The sequence below is a fragment of the Myxocyprinus asiaticus genome, chromosome 36 (genome assembly GCF_019703515.2).
Source record: "Myxocyprinus asiaticus isolate MX2 ecotype Aquarium Trade chromosome 36, UBuf_Myxa_2, whole genome shotgun sequence".
Lineage (NCBI taxonomy): Eukaryota > Metazoa > Chordata > Actinopteri > Cypriniformes > Catostomidae > Myxocyprinus > Myxocyprinus asiaticus.
Window position 1 is genome coordinate 10416119 of NC_059379.1, and position 23145 is coordinate 10439263.

Below are 23145 nucleotides of genomic sequence, written 5' to 3' on the forward strand. Positions count from 1 at the left end.
TACACTGTACAGTATACAATACGCACAATATAGATACACATTATTCAATAAAAATAAAAAAGTATATATAGTAGTATATATAGAATGTATAGTAGGTTGTATTGTACTGTATTGACATTCAGGCTGTCGGTTGATAGTAAGTTGTTAAGAGAGAATATATATATAATAATAATATAATTTATGACAGTCCGGTGTGAGATGTAAGAGTAAGAGTAATAAAGTGCAGTGCTGATGTATTTTGATCGTGGGAGATCAAGAGTTCAAAAGTCTGATTACTTGGGGGAAGAAGCTATCATGGAGTCGGCTGGTGCGGGTCCTGATGCTGCGATATCGCCTGCCTGATGGTAGCAGTGAGAACAGCCCATGGCTCGGGTGGCTGGAGTCTCTGATGATCCTCCGAGCTTTTTTCACACACCGTCTTGTATATATTTCCTGGAGGGAGGGAAGCTCACCTCCGATGATGTGTCTGGCAGTTCACACCACCCTTTGCAGTGCTTTGCGGTTGTGGGCTGTGCTATTGCCGTACCAGGCGGAGATGCAGCCAGTCAGGATGCTCTCTACAGTGCAGGTGTAGAACTGTGTGAGGATGTGGCGGTTCATTCCAAACTTCCTCAGCCATCTCAGGAAGAAGAGGCACTGATAATCCTTCTTCACAACGACTTCAGTGTGGATGGACCATGTGAGTTCCTCAGTGATGTGGACACCCAGGAACTTGAAGCTGCTTACTCTCTCCACTGGTGCTCCATTGATGGCGATGGGACTGCCAACAGCTGCATTACACAATCCATCTGCGCTGTTTTTCAATTGTTTTTCTATGTATACATGTGCTAGATGTCAAGGATGAGACCAGTGATCTAAGTGTGGAGGCAAAGTTAACAGAATTTATAAATAATAATACACAGCTGAGCTAGCGAAGCATGTGGGAACCTGGCACCGTCTGCAGCGTGAAGATGGAGTGTGTTCATATGCTTATGTGCGTTGTGGTAGTGTGGAGCGCAGATCTGCATGGAACCCTCTGAAGGAGAGTGTGTTTGCAGGATTGTGTGCATCGTGGTAGCATGGAGAGCAGATCCACCGACTTCTTAATGCGTGCGCCAGTCCGGAGGAGGGCTTCTCTGTCTAACAGTCAGGTGCGACGGCTACACTGAATAAATGCGTGCATGGATGGGACCTGGGCGTTGGGTTCTTGGGCAGGGAACAGAAGGGATTGGTAACCTAGGCAACACTGGAAGGGTGATAGCCCCGTAGATGATGGTAAGGAATTGTGGGCATACTCGACCCAGAATAAATAAGAGCTCCAAGAAGACGGATTACGAGAGGCGATGCAACGCAGGGTCTTTTCATGCTCTTGATTGGTTTGCTTTGCCTGCCCATTTGTATGGGGATGAAACCCAGAAGACAAATTCACAGTAGCCCCCAGCTGTCTGCAGAATTCTGCCCAAAACCGTGAAACAAAATTTGGGGTCCCCTGTCAGAAACCACATTGACTGGGAGGCCATGGCTATGTCCACCACGGTCATGTCGACCATGTTGCCATTGGACGGGGGAAGAATTGTGATAAAATCCATGGCTATGTGGGACCAGGGTCTCAAAGGGACTGACAGCAGTTGGAGGAGCCCAGCCAGAGGCTGACTGGAGGTCTTACTAGATGCACAAATAGGGCAAGCGGACATGAACCGGCGAACATCCTGTGCTAGCGAAGGCCACCAGAATCGCTGTCTAATGAGCGCCTGGGTACAAGCAGCCCCTGGATGGCAGGCAACGTTGGATGATTGGCCCCACCGGAGGACGTGTGTCCGGACTGATCACAAAACAAATAACAGTCCCATTGGTCACTCGGCAGGCGAGGTGGCATTGCGCAACGTGGAGGGAACTTTCACCTCCACGTCGCAGGACACCATGCCCACCACCCGAGAGGCAGGTAGAATAGTGTCTGGGGCAGTGGAGGTCTCGATTTCAAAACACCGAGACAACACATCGGGCTTCATATTTTTAGAGCCCTGACGATACGAGAGGACGAAATCGAAGCACGTAAAAAATAGTGCCCAACGAGCCTGTCTAGAATTTAGATGCTTTGCTCTGCAAATATACTCTAAGTTTTTGTGGTCAGTCCAGACCACGAAAGGTACCCCCGAACCCTCTAACCAGTGGCGCCACTCACCCAAGGCCAATCTGACAGCCAACAATTCTCTAACCTCTGACGCATCCACCTCCACCACGAACTAACATGAAGGGTCGGAAGTGTTAAATATGGGAGCAGTAGTAAACCTCTCTTTTAATTTAGAAAATGTGGCTTCAGCCTGCTGGGACCAGCAAAACTCAGTGTGGGTGGAGGTGAGATCCGTCAGAGGCACGGCGAGCTGACTGTAGTTTCGGATGAAACAGCAATAAAAATTGGCAAACCCTAGAATCCTTTGCAAGGATTTGCGGGAATCTGGGGTTGGCCAATCTGAGACTGCTCTGACCTTAACCGGGTCCATGCGCACTCCTTTGGATGAGATGATGAACCCCAGGAACGGAACTGATTGCACATGAAAAGCACACTTCTCTGCCTTAACGAACAGCTGGTTCACTTGCAGCCGCTGAAGTGCCCAACTGACATGCTGGAAATGGTCCTTGATATTCTGGGAGAAGATCAGAATATTATCTTTGTAAACATACACAAAATCGGTTGACCATGTCTCGAAGCACGTCATTCACGAGCCCCTGGAAGACAGCAGGGGCGTTGACCAATCCGAAAGGCATGACCAAATATTGAAAGTGCCCCCTATGGGTGTTAAAATCTGTCTTCCACTCATCCCCCTCCCTGATCCAAACAAGGTGATAAGCACTGCGTAGGTCCAACTTCGTAAAGGCGGATGCTCCCTGTAAGAGTTCGAAAGCAGAGGACATCAACGGCAAAGGATAGCGATTCTTAACCGTGATGTCATTCAGCCCCAGATAAACTATACAGGGTCTAAGCGAGCCATCCTTCTTCTCCACGAAGAAGAACCCCGCCCCTGCAGGAGAAGAGGAAGGATGGATGAGACCGGCTACTAGAGGATCATTGATGCATTTATTCATGGCCTCCCCCTCGGGAGCAGAGAGCGAAAATAACCGACCTCGTGGGGGGAAAGTACCAGGAAGCAGATCATTAGCGCAATCGTACGGGCAATAAGGAGGAAGGGTCATGGCGCGGGACTGACTGAACACCGTCCTCAGATCATGGTATCCCACAGGTAATCCAGATAAATCTGCCGGTTCATCCTGAAACAAAACACAAGACTGGACAGGAGAGACAGTAGAGTTAAGACAATGAGACAGACAATACGGACTCCAAGCAAGAACAGAATTGGTTGTCCAGTCAGTATGAGGGATTGTGGATTACCAACCATGGATGCCCTAACACCACTGGTGCTGATGGAGACTGGACCATGAGAAAGGACAGCTGTTCGGAGTGATTGCCGAAGACGAGGGTAAGCGGCTTTGTGGAATAGGTGACGATGGCTAGGGGCGTGCAGCTGTTGGTATGAGCCGTGATGGGCTCGTCCTACTTGACCACCGGAATCCACCATCTGGAAGCCATGGTGACATCCAGGAAGTTCCCCTCTGCTCTGGAATCCACCAAAGCAGAGACAGCATGACTGGTCAGTCCGTACTGCAGTAGGGCCGGGAGATGAGTCCGTAGTGCGGGGGTTTTGCTCAGTGGAGTTGCGCTCCCCAGTAACCCCCTTCCTACTGATGAGCATTGGTTTTTGCTGGGCAGTTTGCGGAGACATGACCAGAGCCAGCACAGTAGAGGCAGAGCCCCTTGGTTATACGCAGCTGCTTCTCCTCCTGCAACAGCCAAGTCCTCTCGATCTGCATGGGTTCCACCTCAGACTGCAGTTCCGATGGCCCGGCAGCAGGAGTGGGGTGGATGTCACAGTCAGCCGGCTTGGGATGTGGAGAATGACATCGGCTGCGTCAAAGCGCGAGACACCAGTCCAATCTAATGGCCAGATCCACCAGGTCATCAAAATGGGAAGGCAAGTCCAAGGCGTAAATTTCATCCTGGATGGTATCAGATAACCCATGCTGCAACTGATCCCACTGCAGTCGATCATTCCATTCGCAGGATGCAGCGAGGGTGCGGAACTTGATAGCATAGTCCGGAACTGACCGGTTACCCTGGAACAAACTGGCCAGAACCCTCGCCGCCTCACGGCCCTGGGCTGAACCGTCAAAAACTGTGTGGAGCTCTGCCGAGAATTCTTGGAATGATGAGCAGCAGGAACGGCCATTGTCCCACAAAGCGATTCCCCACTCGCTGGCCTTCCCGGACAGGAGCATTATGACAAAAGCCACCTTAGCTGTCTCCGACGGAAATGAGGAGGGCTGCAGCGAGAAAAACAGTGAGCACTGGGAGAGGAATGTGCGGCATGACCCCGCCTCAACTGAGTATGGAGCAGGAGGGTTGAGACGGGGTTCAGAGCGTCTGATGCTGGGGGGAACCGCTGGGGCTGGTGCAGGAGCTTCCGCAGTGGGAAAAGTTGTTGGACCAAGGACGTGAGCTCAGCAAGCTGTGATGCCATCATCTCTATGGCGTGGTTGGAAGCAGAGATCTGGTCCTGCTGGTGACCCAACAAAACTCCCTGCTTAGCAAGTGCAGACCAAAGGTTAATGTCCTCCGCTGGATCCATACTGGCTAGATTGTTCTGTCAAGGATGAGACCAGAGATCCAAGTGCAGAGGCAAAGTTAACAGAATTTATTAATAACAATACACAGCTGAGCTGGCGAAGCATGTGGGAACGTGGCACCGACTGCAGCGTGGAGATGGAGAGTGTGTTCGTAGGCTTGTGTGCATTGTGGTAGTGTGAAGTGCAGATCCGCGAGGAACCCTCTGGAGGAGAGTGTGTTCATAGGCTTGTGTGCGTCATGGTAGTGTGGAGAGCAGATCCACGAGGAATCCTCAGGAGGAAAATGTGTTCAATGGTGTGAGTGCGTCATGGTAGAGTAGAGGGATAACCAATGAATCCTCATGTGAAGAGTCAAGGCAAGCATAGAAACCAACAGGAAGGTAACCACAATCTGGGCACTACGGCGAAGACTGACAACCAATAGAAAAACACGTAACAGCACCGACTGGGGCAGAGAGAGGGCGGTGAGTAACTACACGCACAACAATAATCTAGCAATGAACACGAAACAGAGTGGGGTAAATATAGGCAGGAAACAAATATGGGGCAGGTGCCAACAGCCAGCTGAAAGTTGGCATGATCAGCGTTCCCATGGAAACAATCAAGGTTCCCATGAAAATGCTGACTCCACGTGCCAGCAGCACCTGAAACAAATGGAGAGAAAGTAAACACAGTAGAACAAACCTGCGGACTCACCGAGACTGTGACACTAGATGGTTGTCTTTTGACTGTTGCGCCGTGTCTTATTCAACATCTCGTACTGGAGCGGCACGTTTTTTTAGATGTCATGTCAGATAAAAAGAATGCTAACTTTTAAACATGTGTCTCGATAAACCTGTATTCTGTTCTATTCTTTGTGCTGTGTCTAGCTTTTTTAGCGCAAGAATGCGTTCTGTATGAACAGCCCCTTACTGTACATGAAAGCAATACCAAGCTGATTAGATATTCTTAGAGCAGAGGAAAACTAGAAAAAATTACGTTCACAATAGAAATTTTCACGACTTAAGGTTTGATTAATTTCCATGACTTTTCCAGGCCGGGAAATCACAATTTAAAAACGTCGTTTCTGGAGAAAAATGTGAGTGGTGGTTAACCTTGCCTGTGCAAAACTTGCTGCCATGGCACTGGTATGTTGTTGATAAGGTGTTCTGAGTGGTTTTTAGTGTGTTGCTAAGCAGTCTCTAAGGTGTATGGGGTGGTTGCTACTAGGGTGATGTTAAGTGGTTGTTTACTGGCTCAAGTAAAAAGAGCCCATCCCGAAGTCTCTATGACATTCTGGTCCCTTGATATGACACGGATCCGTCTTTCAATGCAAGTTTTGTCATCCGCCAGCCGAAAATCACATGTCTGATCACTTTGAAAAATAATAGCATCCCTCTACTCAACAAGCTGCACAATTTGAGGTATCATTCATATATTCATATCAGTTGCACAAACAGTGTGGGATGAGTAATGGGCTTAAGCTTGATATTTTGGTGTTAGGTGATTTTTCAAATAGTAATAAAAAGAGCAATAGTAAAAAAGTTAATATGAAAAATGAATGAATGTCTTAATAAATGTAGCCTGTAAGAGTGTGATCACACATTTAGTGAAAAATTTAAAATGGGCCTTGTCTTGTTTTGTTTCCTCATTCTCTCTCAAGTGTGTTCAAAGGTGTCAAACTGTGCCGAAAGTCACGGATTACACATAGCAGATATCACAAACAAATTCAGTGTCTAAGTTCTGGAAAACTCTCTCTGTGAAACTCTCTGTGAAACTAGCAGAACAGGGAAATAAAATCATAATGTCAAATTTGAATGATGCTCATTTTCTGTCCATTGGGAAAAATTCTAAGCATTGAAACATCTTGGATTCATACAACTACTGTTGTCAGCAGCATCTTTTTCAATAAAATCTGATGAGCAGCATTGACTTACCTGCATCTCCTTGTCTCCATATTTGGAGGGGTTTTTGCTGCCTTGACTTTTCCTGCGTAATTTCTTCAGTTCGGCCTGGCACTTCTCCAGACTCTCTCCTTTGCTTTTGTGTTCCATCTGATATTTCTTCAAAGCTGCCTGCCAGACACAATAACACAGCTCACATCATAAGCAGAAACCAAGAATATGACAACGGACAAGATGAGGAACTTTAATGGTTGCAATTTAGATATTTTGATTGACATCAAGTGGATCAATGCCAAATAGAATGGAATGAGATGGGGGTTCTTTCGAAGTATGCTAAGTAATTACTCTCAGGATATCCTGAACAAAAAAAACTTTTAGAATAATGTTTAGTGTACCAAACTGAGAGTCAATTTTTTCTTAATGCTTAAGTGACCTGAATCCAGAATCTAAAAGACATAAAGGTCATCACGTGTTCTTTGCTAATGGGAACTTGGCTGAGTCAGCCCAATCTCTTCGTTCATTGTCCTCAAGTGGGTGTCTTCCCGGAATTCCGCTTCACGGATTCATTGGGTTTTCATTTGTGCCTTTTTTTTTTTTTCACTAATCTTCAGTGCCAAAGCCTTCTGCTACATTTGAGTCTAACACTGTTTATTTTCCATCCTTACTATCCACTATCCATAGAATGGAAAACCATGGGAGCATAGTCAATTATCTCTGTCAACGCTGAGTCACCAAATAAATGTGGCTTTGATTGATTTTGAGATGTAGGTGAACTTGAAAAGCTGAAGGTCATTCTAATGTATTTACAAACAAGCGTGTTAAAGACCTTAGTAAGATGACTTCTCAAGCTGTGAAGCTGAAAATGTTGTTTCAGATGCAGTGCTGATCTTTCATGCATGCATTCTCTCAATTAGAAAAGTCTTCAACTTCTTTCTTTTAAAAGCCTTGCAGAAGGTGTTGGTGTTAATACTGGTAATACTCTCCATTTCACTGGATGCATTCAACTCATTTATTGCCTTCAGAGAGGCGTAATCAGGGGGTGTATAAGACCAGTTGTGCGAAAAGGGGAATAACATCTAGTTATTATGTTATTGGAAGCACTGTTACAACCCCAATTCCAAAAAAGTTGGGACAGTATGAAAAATGCTAATAAAAACAAAAAGGAGTGATCTGTAAATTATATTCACCCTTTGCTATATTGAAAGCACTACAACTACACATTATATGATGTTTTACCTAGTGAATTTCATTGTTTTTTTGTTTTGTTTGTTTTTTAATGTACAGTCATTTTATATAATCATATTATGTGTAGTTATAGTGCTTTCAGTATAGCAAAGGATGAATATAATTTACAAATCACTCCTTTGTGTTTTTATTAGCATTTCTCATTCTGTCCCAACTTTTTCAGAATTGGGGTTGTATTTGTGTACTTGCTAGGTGGTTCCAAGTGCATTGCTAGGTGGTTGTCTACTGGCCCACCCCCAAGTCTGATATTCTGGTCCCTAGTGAACATCATTATGAGTTTCAATCAGATTTTCCAGTGAGTTATAAGAGTGCTTTTTATGATTATAGCTTTTAGAGTTTCTTGAGAATGGCTTGCTGTCTTATTCTGCCCATTCTACAGTATAAGCACAACACATTTTGCTTGAGGCTGTGGTGTACAACTCCAAATATTATGTGTGTCTGTGTGTTTACACTTACATTTAGGTAGCGCACATCCAATTCCACTTTTTTCTCCAGTTCTGTGAGTAGTTCATTGTGGAACGATTTCAGCTGAAAATGACAGTATACAAATCAAGTATTTTCAGATGCATAAGCACACACACATGCGCAATCCTATACATCCTATACATAGATCCTTCCTTTCACATAACAAACATGACTTTTGGGTTTGATTAGACAAATCACACACAAAACTGATGTCTCAGTCAATGTAGAGTGATGAAACTAGATCTGACTTAACATGACAAAATATCCATCCTTACAGAATTGACACTTGCCCTGTTCAAAAACTGAGCGAGTGAGCTGTCAATGTAGGCTGCATTTTAAGGTGCTCGCGACATAAAGGCTGTTAATGTACTTATTAATTCAATACCTAAAAAAATATAAAACATTTTGTTCAACCTTTTTCAAATTTGACTATTTTACAGAATATTTGTGCACTGTGTATTTTTATACTTGTTAGAGTATCACGCCATTAGCTTAGCAACATGCTAACAACAAAAGCATCTAGGGACACTTGCATTCTGTTCTATTCTGCTGCTCTGTGTCTAGCTGTTTTTAAAAACAGAAAAACATGTCCTATTTAAATGGCCCTTTAGAAGGCAGCTGCCTATGTAGGCTGTTGACAGCAAGGCAGCTCACAAGGATTTGGAGTCTGAGATCTAACTGTCCCAGCCATAAATTACCCACTAAACTCGCTGTAAAAAAATACTTTGCTTTGTTGGTGCACAAATGTATGCTCCCGGTGTGAATGGCTTGTTAGGAATCCATTGTTTCTATTAAAAATGTTAATCCTGGTGAGAAATCTCGGCGAAGATTTGCGTTTGGTGTGAAAAGGCCTTAACAGACTTTCTGCCCTGTTATCATTTCCAGAATCTCAATATCTGAGACTCAGATATGGTTTGTTTAACTTCTGTAGCTGTGTTGTATAGTACAGGAAAATCTGTGCTGTGTCTGAGGTGGTGTGTTTACACATGTGACAGTAGACTATTGTCCTCCCTGTGTGTACGGAAGCGTCTAAGTCGATTTGACATTTTGAGACGCCCCTCCCTTCCACATCCTCACCCTGGGGAGTAATGAGACCTCTTAGCTTCGGCATGACAGAGAGAATCAGGTTGTGAGAAAATGTAATGAGAAAATGCAAGCCTAAGACGCAATATGATCCTCATCAAGATAATGATACTCACCATGTCCTCCAGCTGCATCTGGATCTGTCTGTGAACCTCAGCCATCTGAAAGAGCACATCCCCTTGAGAAAGAAAGAGAGGGAGAGAGATAGACAGCAGAAAATTGATTAAATTCACATTATAATGCTTTGCACTTTTATAGAGTTATCAGAACAATCCAGCCAGACAGGTGCAAGGCAGAGAGGAAAAGGGAGGTAAAGAGAAAATAAAACAAATGATGAAAAAAAGAGCCATCGGTCATGCTACAGATGAAAGAAAGTGTCAGACAAACACAGACAAATCAAAAGATTGCCACAAAATATTAAACCATATGGCTTAACCAGCTTAAACCAGCTAAGGACAGTTTGGTTGTCTTAGATGGTCTCTCCAAGACTGGTCAGGCTGGTCTTTTTACATTGTATTAGAGGGGTTTTAAACCAGCTGAAGAACAGCTTGGCCAGGCTAGGGACCAGCTATACCATTTTAAGCCAACTAAGACCAGCAAACCAGCTTAGCCTGGTTTAAGTTGTTTTTATTTTTCCCAGCAAGGAATAAATAAAAAATGAAAGATTACATAAAAAAGCAATATAACTGAAGATGTCAGTTCTTCCATGAGAGTGCAAACCAAAACAAAATAAAACTGAAATACTCATGTCAACACTGAATATAAAAGCATATTGCAAGTGCATGTCTAATAACACAATGATGGAAAAAAAGGATAAAAAAATATGTCAAAAGAAAATGTTGTTAGCATAATTTCTCATATAAGATGATCATTCTGTGGTACAAAAGTGAGAAGAAAAAAAAGGACAAATAAGTGACAAAAGAAAGGGTGAATCATGCAGCCCGGTCAGGCATGTTTGTCGTGTTGTATCGGGGATACCTACATGCTGCCTCTTCTGATAAGGCAATGCATTGTAAAAAAAAAAAAAAAAAGGAACAAAAGAACTAGTTTGAGCAGGAACAAAAGTACAATAGACCTGAAGACAGTGTGACAGAGAGAAAGAGTTGCCCAAGTTGAATAAATCAAACCTCCCCAAACAGTCAATGCATACTTTACATAACATGGGCTGGAGGGATGCCCTAGCCTCATGGACACAATATCAAAGCAGTGTTTCCTGCACCATTCTTTTCTGCTGAATCTACAGTGCCATAGCTAAGAAATTATAGTTTACCCTAGTTGTGAGATTGCAGTCTGAATTGAATGTGATGAGATAAAAAGACTAGGTACCGCAAAATTATACAAAGACCATAAAGAGACAGCACAGTTCTATTGCGTTGTCTTCGCTCATTGCATGCACAAACAAGCATGCTCGACTGGTGTGGTATGATTTAGTCTGTGCTTTAAATGAATCGTTATTTATATCAGAATGCAATTGAATCAGTCATTACTTGACTGGATTTATATGACAATAGGCCAACACATTTGCAAAAGAGTTTTGTTGTAATAAATGGCATTTTAATAAAATAAAAAAAATTCTACAATCTTACAAAAATAGTATTGTTTTGTTTAGTATGCAGAAAGATTCCCTGATTTCATAAGCATCATATGTTGTGCGAAAGCTGTAAAAATGTTTGGCTGGCTCTGCTGAAATATTGTTTATCTGTGTTTTTACCGGTGCAAAAATCAAGTGCATGGGTCGACAAAGTACACAGTTCACTTTGAAGTGTTTTGAAAGTCTGTGAAAGCTCAAACCGGCTTGTGGCATTACTGTAGTTGTGCTTGTACAGATCATTTTCAGCGATCAAAGCGGCCCAAAAACAAACCTTTCATTATATTAGTAAGTCATTGCACACTTTGCTACATCCCAGAAAAAAAATTCTACAGTGCTGAGACCTCTTTTTCCGTCCGTCACAGTCTGCATTCTCCTCTAACTCAGCTTTAACCAGATTTTAACTGGCTTATTAAAATAATGCTACACACTCTCACGGCAAAATCGTAAGGTTTCATATGACTTTTCTAAATTTGTCTAATTCGTATGATATCGTATGACTGCACTCGTATGAATTCCTACGACTTTCACTACAGCCAGTGACGTCGCTGGACATCGTTTCCATCTAATACACGAAAATTACTTGTTTCTGTCACACACAACAGCTTCCTATCATGTTTACACACTCTAATGATTGGTTAGGTTTAGATAAGGGGTTTGGGTAAGGGCATAATATTAATAAGCATGTCCTTAACGCCTCGTGCGCGAAACTCGTGCTTACTTCAGCATCAGACATCCGGGCATTTGCACGTGATGAATTCGTACAAATTTATACGAACGAACTCGTACGAAATCATATGAAAAGGGAAACTCGTAAAATATGTACAAATTTTCATGAGACTGAGTTGAATAATGAAATGAAACAACAAATAACACACTCACAGTATGTGACGCAGAGGGCAGCATTAGCTGTAGACACTGAGAAAAGACAAGGAATTTACATACAGAACTATTCTGCAGTAAGAAAACAGTGGCAGACGTTCACATACATGCAGTCGCATAACATCGAACGGGCATGACGTCTCTCTACCTCCTTAGTGGTGAATGGATGTAAGGCATTCTGGTTTGTATTGGGGTGTGTATGTGCATGCTGTCAGGTGGCTTCTATCATAATAACATCATTAGTGGTACTTGCTATGGCAAGCATCACTATTAGTATTGTTATGTATGTTTAGGGGTTTTATATGGGCAAGGACCACTCATATTTTCTATAGTAAACATGCACATTTTGATATTATTATTATGTATCTCTCTCACTCTCTCTATTTCTCGCTCAATACAGAACATCACTAGATTTTAAATACTTTCAATACACTCTTTCATTTTTTGTGAAATCTATGCACGTCTATCATAACTCTGAGCTACTGAGCTACCCAGCGTGTTTCATAAAGCGTTACCCTGCCTGTCTTTGAATCTGTCATGCCTGATCCAGGACAACAGCACCAGCCTGCAATACATATCTAATCAAGCCTTCCTCTTAAGCTCTGCCTTCTGAGAAATAGAATGACAGTCCGATTTGTGGAGCCGTTTCAGATCAAGGTCAGCCGTCCAACAAGCCATGTCTATCACAGCAGAGAGATTAAACAAGAGGATGGATACACACAAAGTAATACATATGCTGATCTAGGGCAAACTCACTGAATCCAAATTCAGGCTGTGACTAGCAGGATGGACAGAAATAATAATGAGAAAAGGGTAACAGACCTGAACTCATTTATGGTCTTTTTACAGCTTTCACAGCAAACATTGCAAGGATACTTAAAAGACTTGCACAAGGGAAAACAAACTGATAAAAATATTTTTAATCAGCCAAGTGAACAAGTTTGGGTGATTCTCACGAAACCTGTCAAGAATGCCCTGGTCCTATTTTACTCCAAAATCAGCTTAATAAACTACAATTTGCATATATAAAATGAAGACTATTTTTAGGGCCATTAAGATTCTCTACATTGTGATGTTATTTTCATGACAGATACACAGTTCTCATTACCACAGTGCGAGAAAATGTGGTAATGAGAACTGGGGGGTTAAAATACGCTTAAGTGTTCTCAAATAATGTCACAACGCAAAATATTTTTAATGGTCCTAAATAAAAGTTCTTCTTTTTTTTATTGATTTAGGATGGGTTTTGTGAGAATCACCAAAACATGTTCACTTGGCTGATTAAAGTTCACTTGTGCAAGTCTTCTAACTATTCTCGCTGTGTCTGCTGTAAATAGAAGTGGCAAAAAGCCCAACAACTTTTTAAGATGGCACATTAATTTTATTCAGAATTGACAGGCACTGGGCGTTGCATATCAGAATGGAGCCAGAACTGAATACTAGTTTTTATAAAACAATGCAGGTTTCCTACATAACAATTTGTTTATTGGTTTAATATGACCAAGACATTTTCTTGACTGCTGTACCTTTTCAGTACCTTTTGTAGAAGGTTCACATCAAAGCAAAGAATTGGAGGTGTGTAGGTAACCCGGAGTTCCCTCTGCCATTGACCATGCCCTAACCTCACCTTGGCCCCTGTCCAGATCTCTTCTATAGGTTGACACACTCTAATTTTCCTGTCCAATCAGCACAATGTTCTTATACCACTCCCCCTCTCTTCATTCTTCCCTACTTCCGACCCAAGAAAGGCTTTGTTGTGTGCGGCAAAAAAATAAAATTAAAAATTAAATAAAAAATTGGCTTGTTTTACGAACACTTCAATCAATACTTATTTAGATACTGCACTGAGGATGTTGTAAAAGAATTAAGGAAGTTTAAGGAGTCTATCCTGTTCATTCTATTCAAATTCAACTAGAATGATTTCTGATATACTTAAGTGTACATTTAACGCCAACATGAAATGTATTTTCCAACTCAATTTACTTATGTAATATGATGCACTTCGGAGTGAAACAACATATTCAAAATAATAAAATAAAAAAATTGGATGTTACATTGATTTTATATAAAACTGATTGGAAATGGGCATTCCATACCAGAATGGAGCCAGAACTGAATACAAGTTTGCTAAAACAATATCTAAAGAGCAGTTTGCCTATTGATTATAGCTTGACAGGCTTATGTAACATCAGTGAGAAAGAACAGTAATTTCAAAGGCGGGGTTATTACATTTTGATGACATATAATTTTGACTATAATGGCTCTCAACAGACATGGTTTGCTTTTCTAGATGGATGCATTCCTTCTTCTCACCTCCAATCATTTCATTTCTCATCTTTTTTCTTTCCTTTTTCCTTGTCCATTGTTCCTTTGTTTTTACCCCTTTAAAACTTGTACTCAGTTCTTTCTCTCCATATCTCCTCAAAAATTATTTCACTCTTTCTTTAATCCTGCATGCTAGAGGTGATAAATATCAATACAGTGGGACTTGTACAGCACAGAGACGGCTGTGATAAAACTTTAGCACATTTGGTTGGAAGATGCATGGTGGAAGATGCTTTGCTGCAAAACTTCATTAAATTTGATGTAGACTAAAGTAAGTATTACACCATATGAACCATTTTGCTCATTCTTTGCACTAAGATAACAGATGTTTGTACATCTATAGACTGAACAAACAAAACAGTCTGTACTAAAATATCCATATGCTTCAGAAGAATCATCCAGTCACATGTGTCACTGAAAAATGTATTGACCCAAAACAAAATGCAGCAATGCCTCATTGAGCTCACAACCCCAAGGTCTGAATAATTGCTTTGTGGCAGAGGACAGAATACATAACTATTAGAGTGCAGCTGATGTGGTCATAATGGAGATTGAGTACTGCAGTAGAATAGATTACTGGCAGGGGGGTTGTGGATTGGATGTGCTGGGCAGCCAAATCCATATGACAGCCAGATAAAGGAATGTTTTATTGTCCATGTTCTTTGATCTCAATTGGGCCCTACATGTGGCAGAATTATGAATCCTACTATTAGTTCATGCAAAAATGAAAATTCTGCCATCACTTACTCTCATGATCTGAATTCATATTAAGAGAGACTGTCATACAGTTTTGGAACGATATGAGGGTGAGTAAATGATGACAGAATTTCCATTCTGCAAGAAATATTTATTTAAGAGCATGATGTTTTCATAATCGAAAGCTGAAGTATAGAACAATGATGTGTCACTTCCCTTCGGAGGGCTTCTTTTTATGACGGCCTCTATAGCAGCAATTATCAGCTATGATTCGTTCCTCAGAGGTGTTCGGGCCATTTGCTTTTTGTTTTGTGTGTTTGCGCTCATTTCTTTGTGGCATTAACGCAAAGGGAGCAATACCCAGAGGGTGAGACAATGAATAAAAACTGAAACCATGTTATGGCACTACAAATCCCACCTGCTTAAAGTGAAAATGTGACTGCTGTGCTCTCAACATCAGGAAAGAGTCAATCACATAATAAAGTACTATTTTACACATCCTGTGGTGAGCAGGAATTGAAGGTCTGAGACTTGAGAGAGAGAGAGAGAGAGAGAGAGAGAGAGAGAGAGTAAGAGATACCTGTGTATATACATATAGAAGAATATTCTTACTGCTTTTGATGTCTTATTTGATGTCCCAAAATTGTATTGTATATTGAGTATAATTCTTTATAATACCATCACTAGGACCTTTTTTCTATGACTGTTCTTGTTATTTGAAATAATTATTTTGCATTATTGTGTGTACACAATAAAGCATTTTAATTGAAAAATAAAAAATGTAATTTGATTCACTCTCTCGGTTTCCCCCTTAAAGTCAGCATGAAATGGCATATATACAGTATGTATGCACATGACCAGCTCCTGAAATGTTGGGAACACAAGTTTCTTATTTCCCCTTTTTGGCTTAAAACATCATTATTCAGCATGGTCAGCAAAGACTAATAGTTTTACAGCCTCTTCCCATTTCTCTACACTCTAAATACATTTAATGAAGAATTTGGCCCTCTGGCTATTCTGCAGGCATGAAAAATAATGAACCACCACTGTCATCTGCTACAGCAGGTTCCTAAACATACAAATCACTTAGATCTCAATGTCTGAATCAGATCTGAATCTGATCTGTAAAAGCCTAATTTGTGGGATTTAATTGAATAACTGATCAAAAATGAGAGTGGATCTGTTGCTGGAGAATTTCAGTTGGCACCAAAATTTGCCAGCATCAATTATTCAAACACCCCAGAGTTATTTTGCAACTATGGAGCTTGAAGATGCAATTAGTCCCATTTCCAACAGAGTACATAGTTGCTTGTCTACAAATATTTGCACTACAGCGAGAATATCCAGGATTTATATTAATTATCAGAGTAAGCAGTTCTAAATTGCTGGAAAACTCCCAAAAGCTAAAACTACAAATGTGAGAAAACACCAGCCTATTGGAATCTAACAGCTATGTTGACCGATGTCCATATTTGGGCAGGGGGAACAGGAAGCTGATTAGTATTCTACACACTTGTGCAGCATCGAGGAGGCAGACAGGAGAGGCCGTTTTTGGAAACACTGACATCACCAAAGAGGCATTCTGGGACTCTAAATCTACAGGCAAGAGCCACATTCTCATTGCTCTTGCTCTATCTCTCACTCTTTTTCTCTCTCTCTAGCGGAACTTCTCCTGTTAAGGCAAGTGTTTAATCTATTTTTAGCTCTCTCTCTCTCTCTCTCTCTCTCTCCTCAAGGCGGCTGCATTCCTGCATCAGTGCGTGGGCTGACTGTGGGCAGTGGGTGATGCGATACGCATTAGTGCTGCATAGAAGAATCACCACGCATTTTTATGCACAGCAAGAGATTGCAAGTTAATCAGAGTTAAGGATGCGATGAAGAGGGAGAGTATGCCACTTAATGAGATCTCACCATTATGCACTATACTAGAGTGAAGCTTTTGCAATGATACAAAAAGGAATTTCATCAGTTTTGATTATCTACTGCTCATTTGATGTTATAGCAAGACTGATCGCCTCCTGATTCTCGATAGGAAGGGCCAGCTATGATTAAAGCTTGACTTAGATAGATCAGTACAAGTCTATGGCCCATGAACCCCCTGAGCCCCTCTAATTGGATTGTGAGTTTTGTATTGATTGGTTAGTACTGGAGTATCTGGATCATGTGGCTTACAGTGATTGATCAGTGCATGGTATATAGGTTATAAAACTAAAAGTTTAGAACTAGATAAAGAAATGTTTTTTTTTTTTTTTTTTTTTTTATGCAATAGGCATAATATAGAGTATTTGTGATCTGTCAAAAAGACCAGCATTTCTGGTCACCAGTATATGTTGCGTTTTGGATGCTGGTTCCCTGCATGGGATGCATGTGTCCCCACCTGACTTCTTAAACAGATTAACCACAAAGACTTTCCTTGGTCAACCAGCTTCACCAAAAAGACCATGCTGGCTAACCAGCATTATTTGCTGTTGAATAGCATGGCTATTCTGATCCATCAGCTAGACCAGTACCAAACCAGAAATAGCTAGCATAAACCAGACAGGACCATCATGGAAATTCATGCTGGTCTAATGAGGTCTTTTCAACAGGGTGTACACCCCATTCAAGTGTCACTGCATTGATCCCAACATAGTCTCATGACAACACGTAATAAGATGGTGAAATCATAAGATATCGTACGACTGTTATTCCCATAGAGACCAACCAATCAACAAACAGAATTTCAAATCGATAAAAAAAAAAAACAGGCATAAAATTTCAACTAGCCTCATATCCAACACATAATTAAAAAAAGTAAATGCGTATGAATGAATTTGGTTACTCATTCCATATTTACACTATTTATGCAACAGAAATGACTGATGTATTTTCCTATTAAAATAATGATTGGGTTTATGGTTTGGGTAATGGGTTAGACTTTATGGTAAAGTTTAGGTTTGGGTTATGGTTAAACTTATAAAATAGTAATAACATCATTTGTTTGTGTGTGGTTATTTTTCTCTTTAGTGGTAAAAGTCGTATGTTTTTGTACAAGCCAACTCGTATGATTTATTACTATTTCACCATCTTGTACTATTTTTTGGTTGAACCCCTGTGGATACTTTAGTGAGTTTGAGTGCATCTATATTCCTCTAAACATCTAGATATACAAAATTCAGCCCATGGATTTACCATGATCCAGAGTTTGTATAATCCATTGGTTCCATATAGTTATCACTTCTCTTGCTTTATTTCTCTATGGCACTCTTTCAAAATAATTGCATTGATTGTGGCCTACTGACTTCTTTAAAGGCATTTTACCTGCTCAGGTAAGGCTTATTGCCAATTTCCTACAGCTGTCACAGTGCCAACGTCACTCTAGAGTTTGTTGTCTCATGATCACAGTCTTTATCTTCACCCTAAATCTTCATCCTAATGAATCATTTTTAATTTCTAAAGAATTAAGCAATAACTTATCCCAGGTGCCAAGCAGTGCACACACATGTACATCTCAGACATGTGAACTGACTAAACTGCTGGTTAAAAAAATTTTTTAGATGGAGTATAGCATGTCACACCACAGGACATGTAAACTTTGCAAAAGTATTTCATGTCAACAATACACTTGCTCCTGACTTGCTCCTGACAAAACATGTCACTCAAAGACAAAACACACACACTTCACACTTCCTTTACCACAGTACACGAATGAACACCAGACAGACAGAGAACAGTTTTGTGCATCATGCAACATGCATCTAGAATGTCCTTGGCCCATGTGAACAAAAAGATTCTCTGAAACATTTTACTAGTGTTGAGAAATGTTAGACACACTGTTCAACATCATGTGACAAGATAAGGAAATAGACTCAGGTTAACACACACACACATGTAAAAACTAGTCTTCAGAGAGAAATGAAGGGCTGGGCAATATGATATGAAGATATGTTTCATCCTTTAGACAATATTTGATTTACATCTCATTATTTATTTATTTGCACAGAAATGGCTTTTTGCTGTTGTTGTTGATTTCAATGAGACAAACCTTCAACCAAACAACCATTGCAGCAAGGTAGATTCAAACTGTTTAATGGAAAAAGTTAAATATGGAAAAAATGTAGTTACATTTCATCAAGGCATGTCTTTATTTTGTTACTAAAACATTTAAATATAAGAAAAATGTCATGGGGGACTTCGGAATAAATTTCAAATGATGCAAACAAAAGCCTTTTTTGTTTAAGTGCTCTCATACTAACAAGTAACAGGAAAGGGCCAATAAAAAGTGCACTGGCATCATCGCAGTTACAATATTGCTTAATTTTTTGTTGCCAACAAAATCATCGCAAATATTAAATATATCGGCCAGCCTTAGTGAAAAGCATTGTTTATTAGATAGTTTTGAAAGCAGCATCATAATGCTGATGTACTGAAATAGTGTTAGTTCAGTCATGCCTGTCATTCATTCTATATCAGACAGTCACATGAGAAATTAGCAATACTGGAACAGCAGTAGAAACAAAACATAGCCATCCATGCATACACACTTATAATACAAAACACAATATTATGTGCAAAATGAACATGCATTATGCAAGGGAAGTGATGCACAAATGTAGGCAAGTTAATTTAAGCGAAGACCACCCCCCCCACCAAAAAAAAAAACGTACTCATTCTTTATTATAATTTATTTTTCACATTTTAGAATAATAGTAAAGTCATCAAAACTATGGAATAACATAAATGGAACTATGGGAATTATGTTGTGACTAAACAAAATCCAAAATAAATCAAAACTTTGTTATATTTTAGCATCTTCATAGTAGTCACCCTCTGCCTAGAATTTGCAGACATGTACTCTTGACATTTTCTCAACCAAATTCTTGAGGTATCACCCTGGGATACTTTTTAAACAGTATTGAAGGAGTTCCCATCTATGTTGGGCACTTATTGGCTGCTTTTCGTTATTATTTGGTCCAAGTCATCAATTTCATCAACTTTTTTTTAAATTAAATTTTAGTTTTATAATGAAATAAATTAATATGGTGGCACAATTATATTTTTGTCTACAAAACTATTTTCAAACATTTACGCATACGCCTTCAGATCAAAAGATTTTTAAGTTCATGAGAAACATTTCAGTCAAGTGTTTCAAAACTTTTGACCGGTAGTGTAATTTGTCTAGCAATGACAGACCCTCAGGTGAAAGGGCTGAAAGGCTTAAATTTACATAAAACTTTCCATTTAAATCTGCTTCATACATCAAATCTCATAAAATATAATCTCATAAGGACTCGAGCTCCACAAGGCTATATTGTTTAGAAATTGAGAAAGCTGGAAATCAGGTAATCTAATCGCACGATGAGATGAGATTAAATTAATTCAAATAATAGTCTTTTACTGTTCAAATTAGAGCTGTGAGCATGAACTCTATTGAATATGCATTCAATGGAACAGCAACCAGTGAAATGAAAAGATTAAAGCTCAGAATAAGGTGAAGGGGGAAAAATTCTGAGATGAATAATGATCAAGTATAAACAGCTTTCATGTTCCCCTCTTTAAGCCTCTCCCCTCCTTTCTTAAGATAAAACTTCCATTCATTTTTGTCTCTGGAAGTCTACAGCCAATACTATCATGATTTGAGAGTCAAATTCCCTTAATACCAGTGTGTATAGACTCAAATGCTCTGCTCCAAATTCTAGTGAGTTGTCGCCGTCTAATGTCCACCTTTAACGGCAGCATACAAGCTGAAATGGAACTTCGTAATGACTTAATTAAAACAGCAACTCTGTTAACAGTCACTCACTTGCACACTAATAGCGCTCCTCATTTGAAGAGCATGTAAGACATTGACTAACGCTCCCATGATGTTAACATGTTGCTACGATAATGACTCTATAGCCCAATAAACCCAAAAAATACCCAGCACACACACATATTCAGTGTTTCAATAACATAGACCTATTTTTATCAGTACTTTTCTGTGAAAATAATCTATTTTATAATCTAAATTTATCTTAACTCAATCTGCAATCTTGAATGTAAATAATATACAATAAATGAGGTTATCTTGGAAGGCAGTATAACTTTGCTTACTGTTTGGAACAACCTTTGCATCAGAAGGGCACATATAATGCCTAAAATTTCTGTGTAGGTAGGCAGGTCATCAGGGATTGGAAAAGAGCCAAACAAACTCTGCGCAGAACTCTATCTAAAATATATCTCCACTCTAGCAATAAAAAAGTTGCGTATATGCCCTAAAGTTATTTGTATGTCCCAATTTGGTGAGCTATGGTTGCGATGGTATTTACTGCACAGTTTAGTCACTGCTAGTCATGCCGTACAGTCCCAAAGCTACTTATAAATAATAAATGGAAAGGAACACCAGCGATGAGAGAGAAAAAAAAAAACATGCTTGTAATTTAACTTCAGATACTGTATGTCCTCTGAATCTCATATCAAGAATAAGATCAGTCTGCATATTAAATTTCTCAAGGGCATGTTGCGCAATCATTTGTAGTGCATAATTCAAACTAGGACATGGGGGTTTGATTCACAGAAGTATTGCAACGCTTTCTCAAAATATTTTGCATCTATGCACTAAAATAGGGGGAGACACAAAATAGGGGTCAGAGACAGCATATTTTAGTGTAACTTTTATTTATGCTGTTTTGTGTATCTTTACACAGAATTTAAGATGGCACAGATCTGCCTTAACTTGGCAATGTAAAGACGCCTTAACATGCAAAATAATATTGCAAGTTTCTGTCCAAGAAAAGGAGAAAAAACAGCTTGTTTGCTGTCCATTTTGTCCAGAGAACCTTCAAGCTAGTATCAATACTTCCACATATTTCGCAAAGGGCAAAATTGATCACTTTTGGTCTATAAAGTGTTTTCTGTATATTCCAAAAGAACTTGCAAATTCTGAAATTAAAATTATGAGACGTCTAGGCCGGTCACAATTAATTAATTTAAACATTTGCATGATATAATATAATATAATATAATATAATATAATTGTGACAAAGAGGAGGGCATGGCCGGGCCATGAAGGAGCACAGCAGCACTGAATCAGCTGATCAGTGGGAGAGCGAGATAAGGGGAAGCCGGAGTTCAAGGGAGAGAGACGCACACGGGCACGTTGCATGTGTGTCTGTGTCCTTATGTTTTATGTTGTTTTAAGTTCATTTATATAATTAAAGTTTATGTTTACTGTTCAAAAGTTACAATAATATAATATAATATAATATATAATATAATCAGGTTGGCTGGGTTCCAAAAACAATAGTGTATATGTAAAATGAACCAAGACTAAAGCTGACCAAAACTTCTCCCCAATTTGGAATGCCAAATTCCCAGTGCGCTCTAAGTCCTCGTAGTGGCGTAGTGATTCGCCTCAATCTGGGTGGCAGAGGATGAATCTCAGTTGTCTCTGCTTCTGAGATCGTCAATCCGTGCATCTTATCACGTGGCTTGTTGAGCACGTTACCACGGAGACATAGCACGTGTGGAGGCTTAACGCTATTCTCCGCAGTATCCACGCAAAACTCACCACGCGCCACACCGAGAGCGAGAACCACACATTATAGCGACCACGAGGAGGTTACCCCATGTGACTACCCACCCTAGCAACCAGGCCAATTTGGTTGCTTAGGAGAACTGGCTGGAGTCACTCAGCACGCCCTGGATTTGAACTCGTGACTTCAGGGGTGGTAGTCAGCGTCTTTACTCGCTGAGCTACCCAGGCCCCCAAAGAGAGACATATTTAAGTATTTTACAGTATTTTTATATTTAAATATGATTTTTCATGTCATTCATAAGTTTTAAAGCCTGAAAGGAAATTATATTTCTCTATATTATTAAATGATTCCAAGTTATAAATTAATGACTTCTTATGGTGTATGAAGCACACATATGTATGACATTTTTTATGACAATTAATAAGTCATAATTGGGAAAGCTTTAAACAGACAATTAATTGTCATAATTGTGAATTCCCTAAAACAGACAATTAATTGTCATAATTGTGAAATCCCTAAAACAGACAATTAATTGTCATAACTGTGAAATCCCTAAAACAGATAATTAATCGTCATAATCACAATTATTTATTTGACCATTAGTTGTCGAGAGTCGAAATCAAAGCAAATTGAGACATGTCTAAAGATTCCCACCCTTAACTCATACAGTAGGATGTTTACTTTCATACAGACATGGAAATAAGACAACAGGGTAGAATGAACACAATGCAACCAATCACCAATGAGCAATGAGTAAATCTGCAGAGTGTGTACGTTTGAACATATGTGTTATGTCCCAAGATACAGTCTTAGATATGCCATA

The 23145-nt window shown here is 40.0% G+C and overlaps 1 protein-coding gene across 8 annotated transcripts in view; it reads right to left on the reverse strand.

The window, feature by feature from the left end:
- LOC127426939 (brain-specific angiogenesis inhibitor 1-associated protein 2-like) overlaps positions 1 to 23145 on the reverse strand; it is a 79816-nt gene that overhangs the window by 29054 nt on the left and 27617 nt on the right. For all 8 annotated transcript variants that reach the window (XM_051674143.1, XM_051674145.1, XM_051674142.1 and 5 more), the window contains 3 exons: positions 9452 to 9513; positions 8244 to 8315; positions 6576 to 6713 (listed from right to left, as the gene is read on the reverse strand). In XM_051674143.1, coding sequence (XP_051530103.1) covers positions 6576 to 6713; positions 8244 to 8315; positions 9452 to 9513 — 272 coding nt within the window. The remainder of the gene's footprint in view (positions 1 to 6575; positions 6714 to 8243; positions 8316 to 9451; positions 9514 to 23145) is intronic.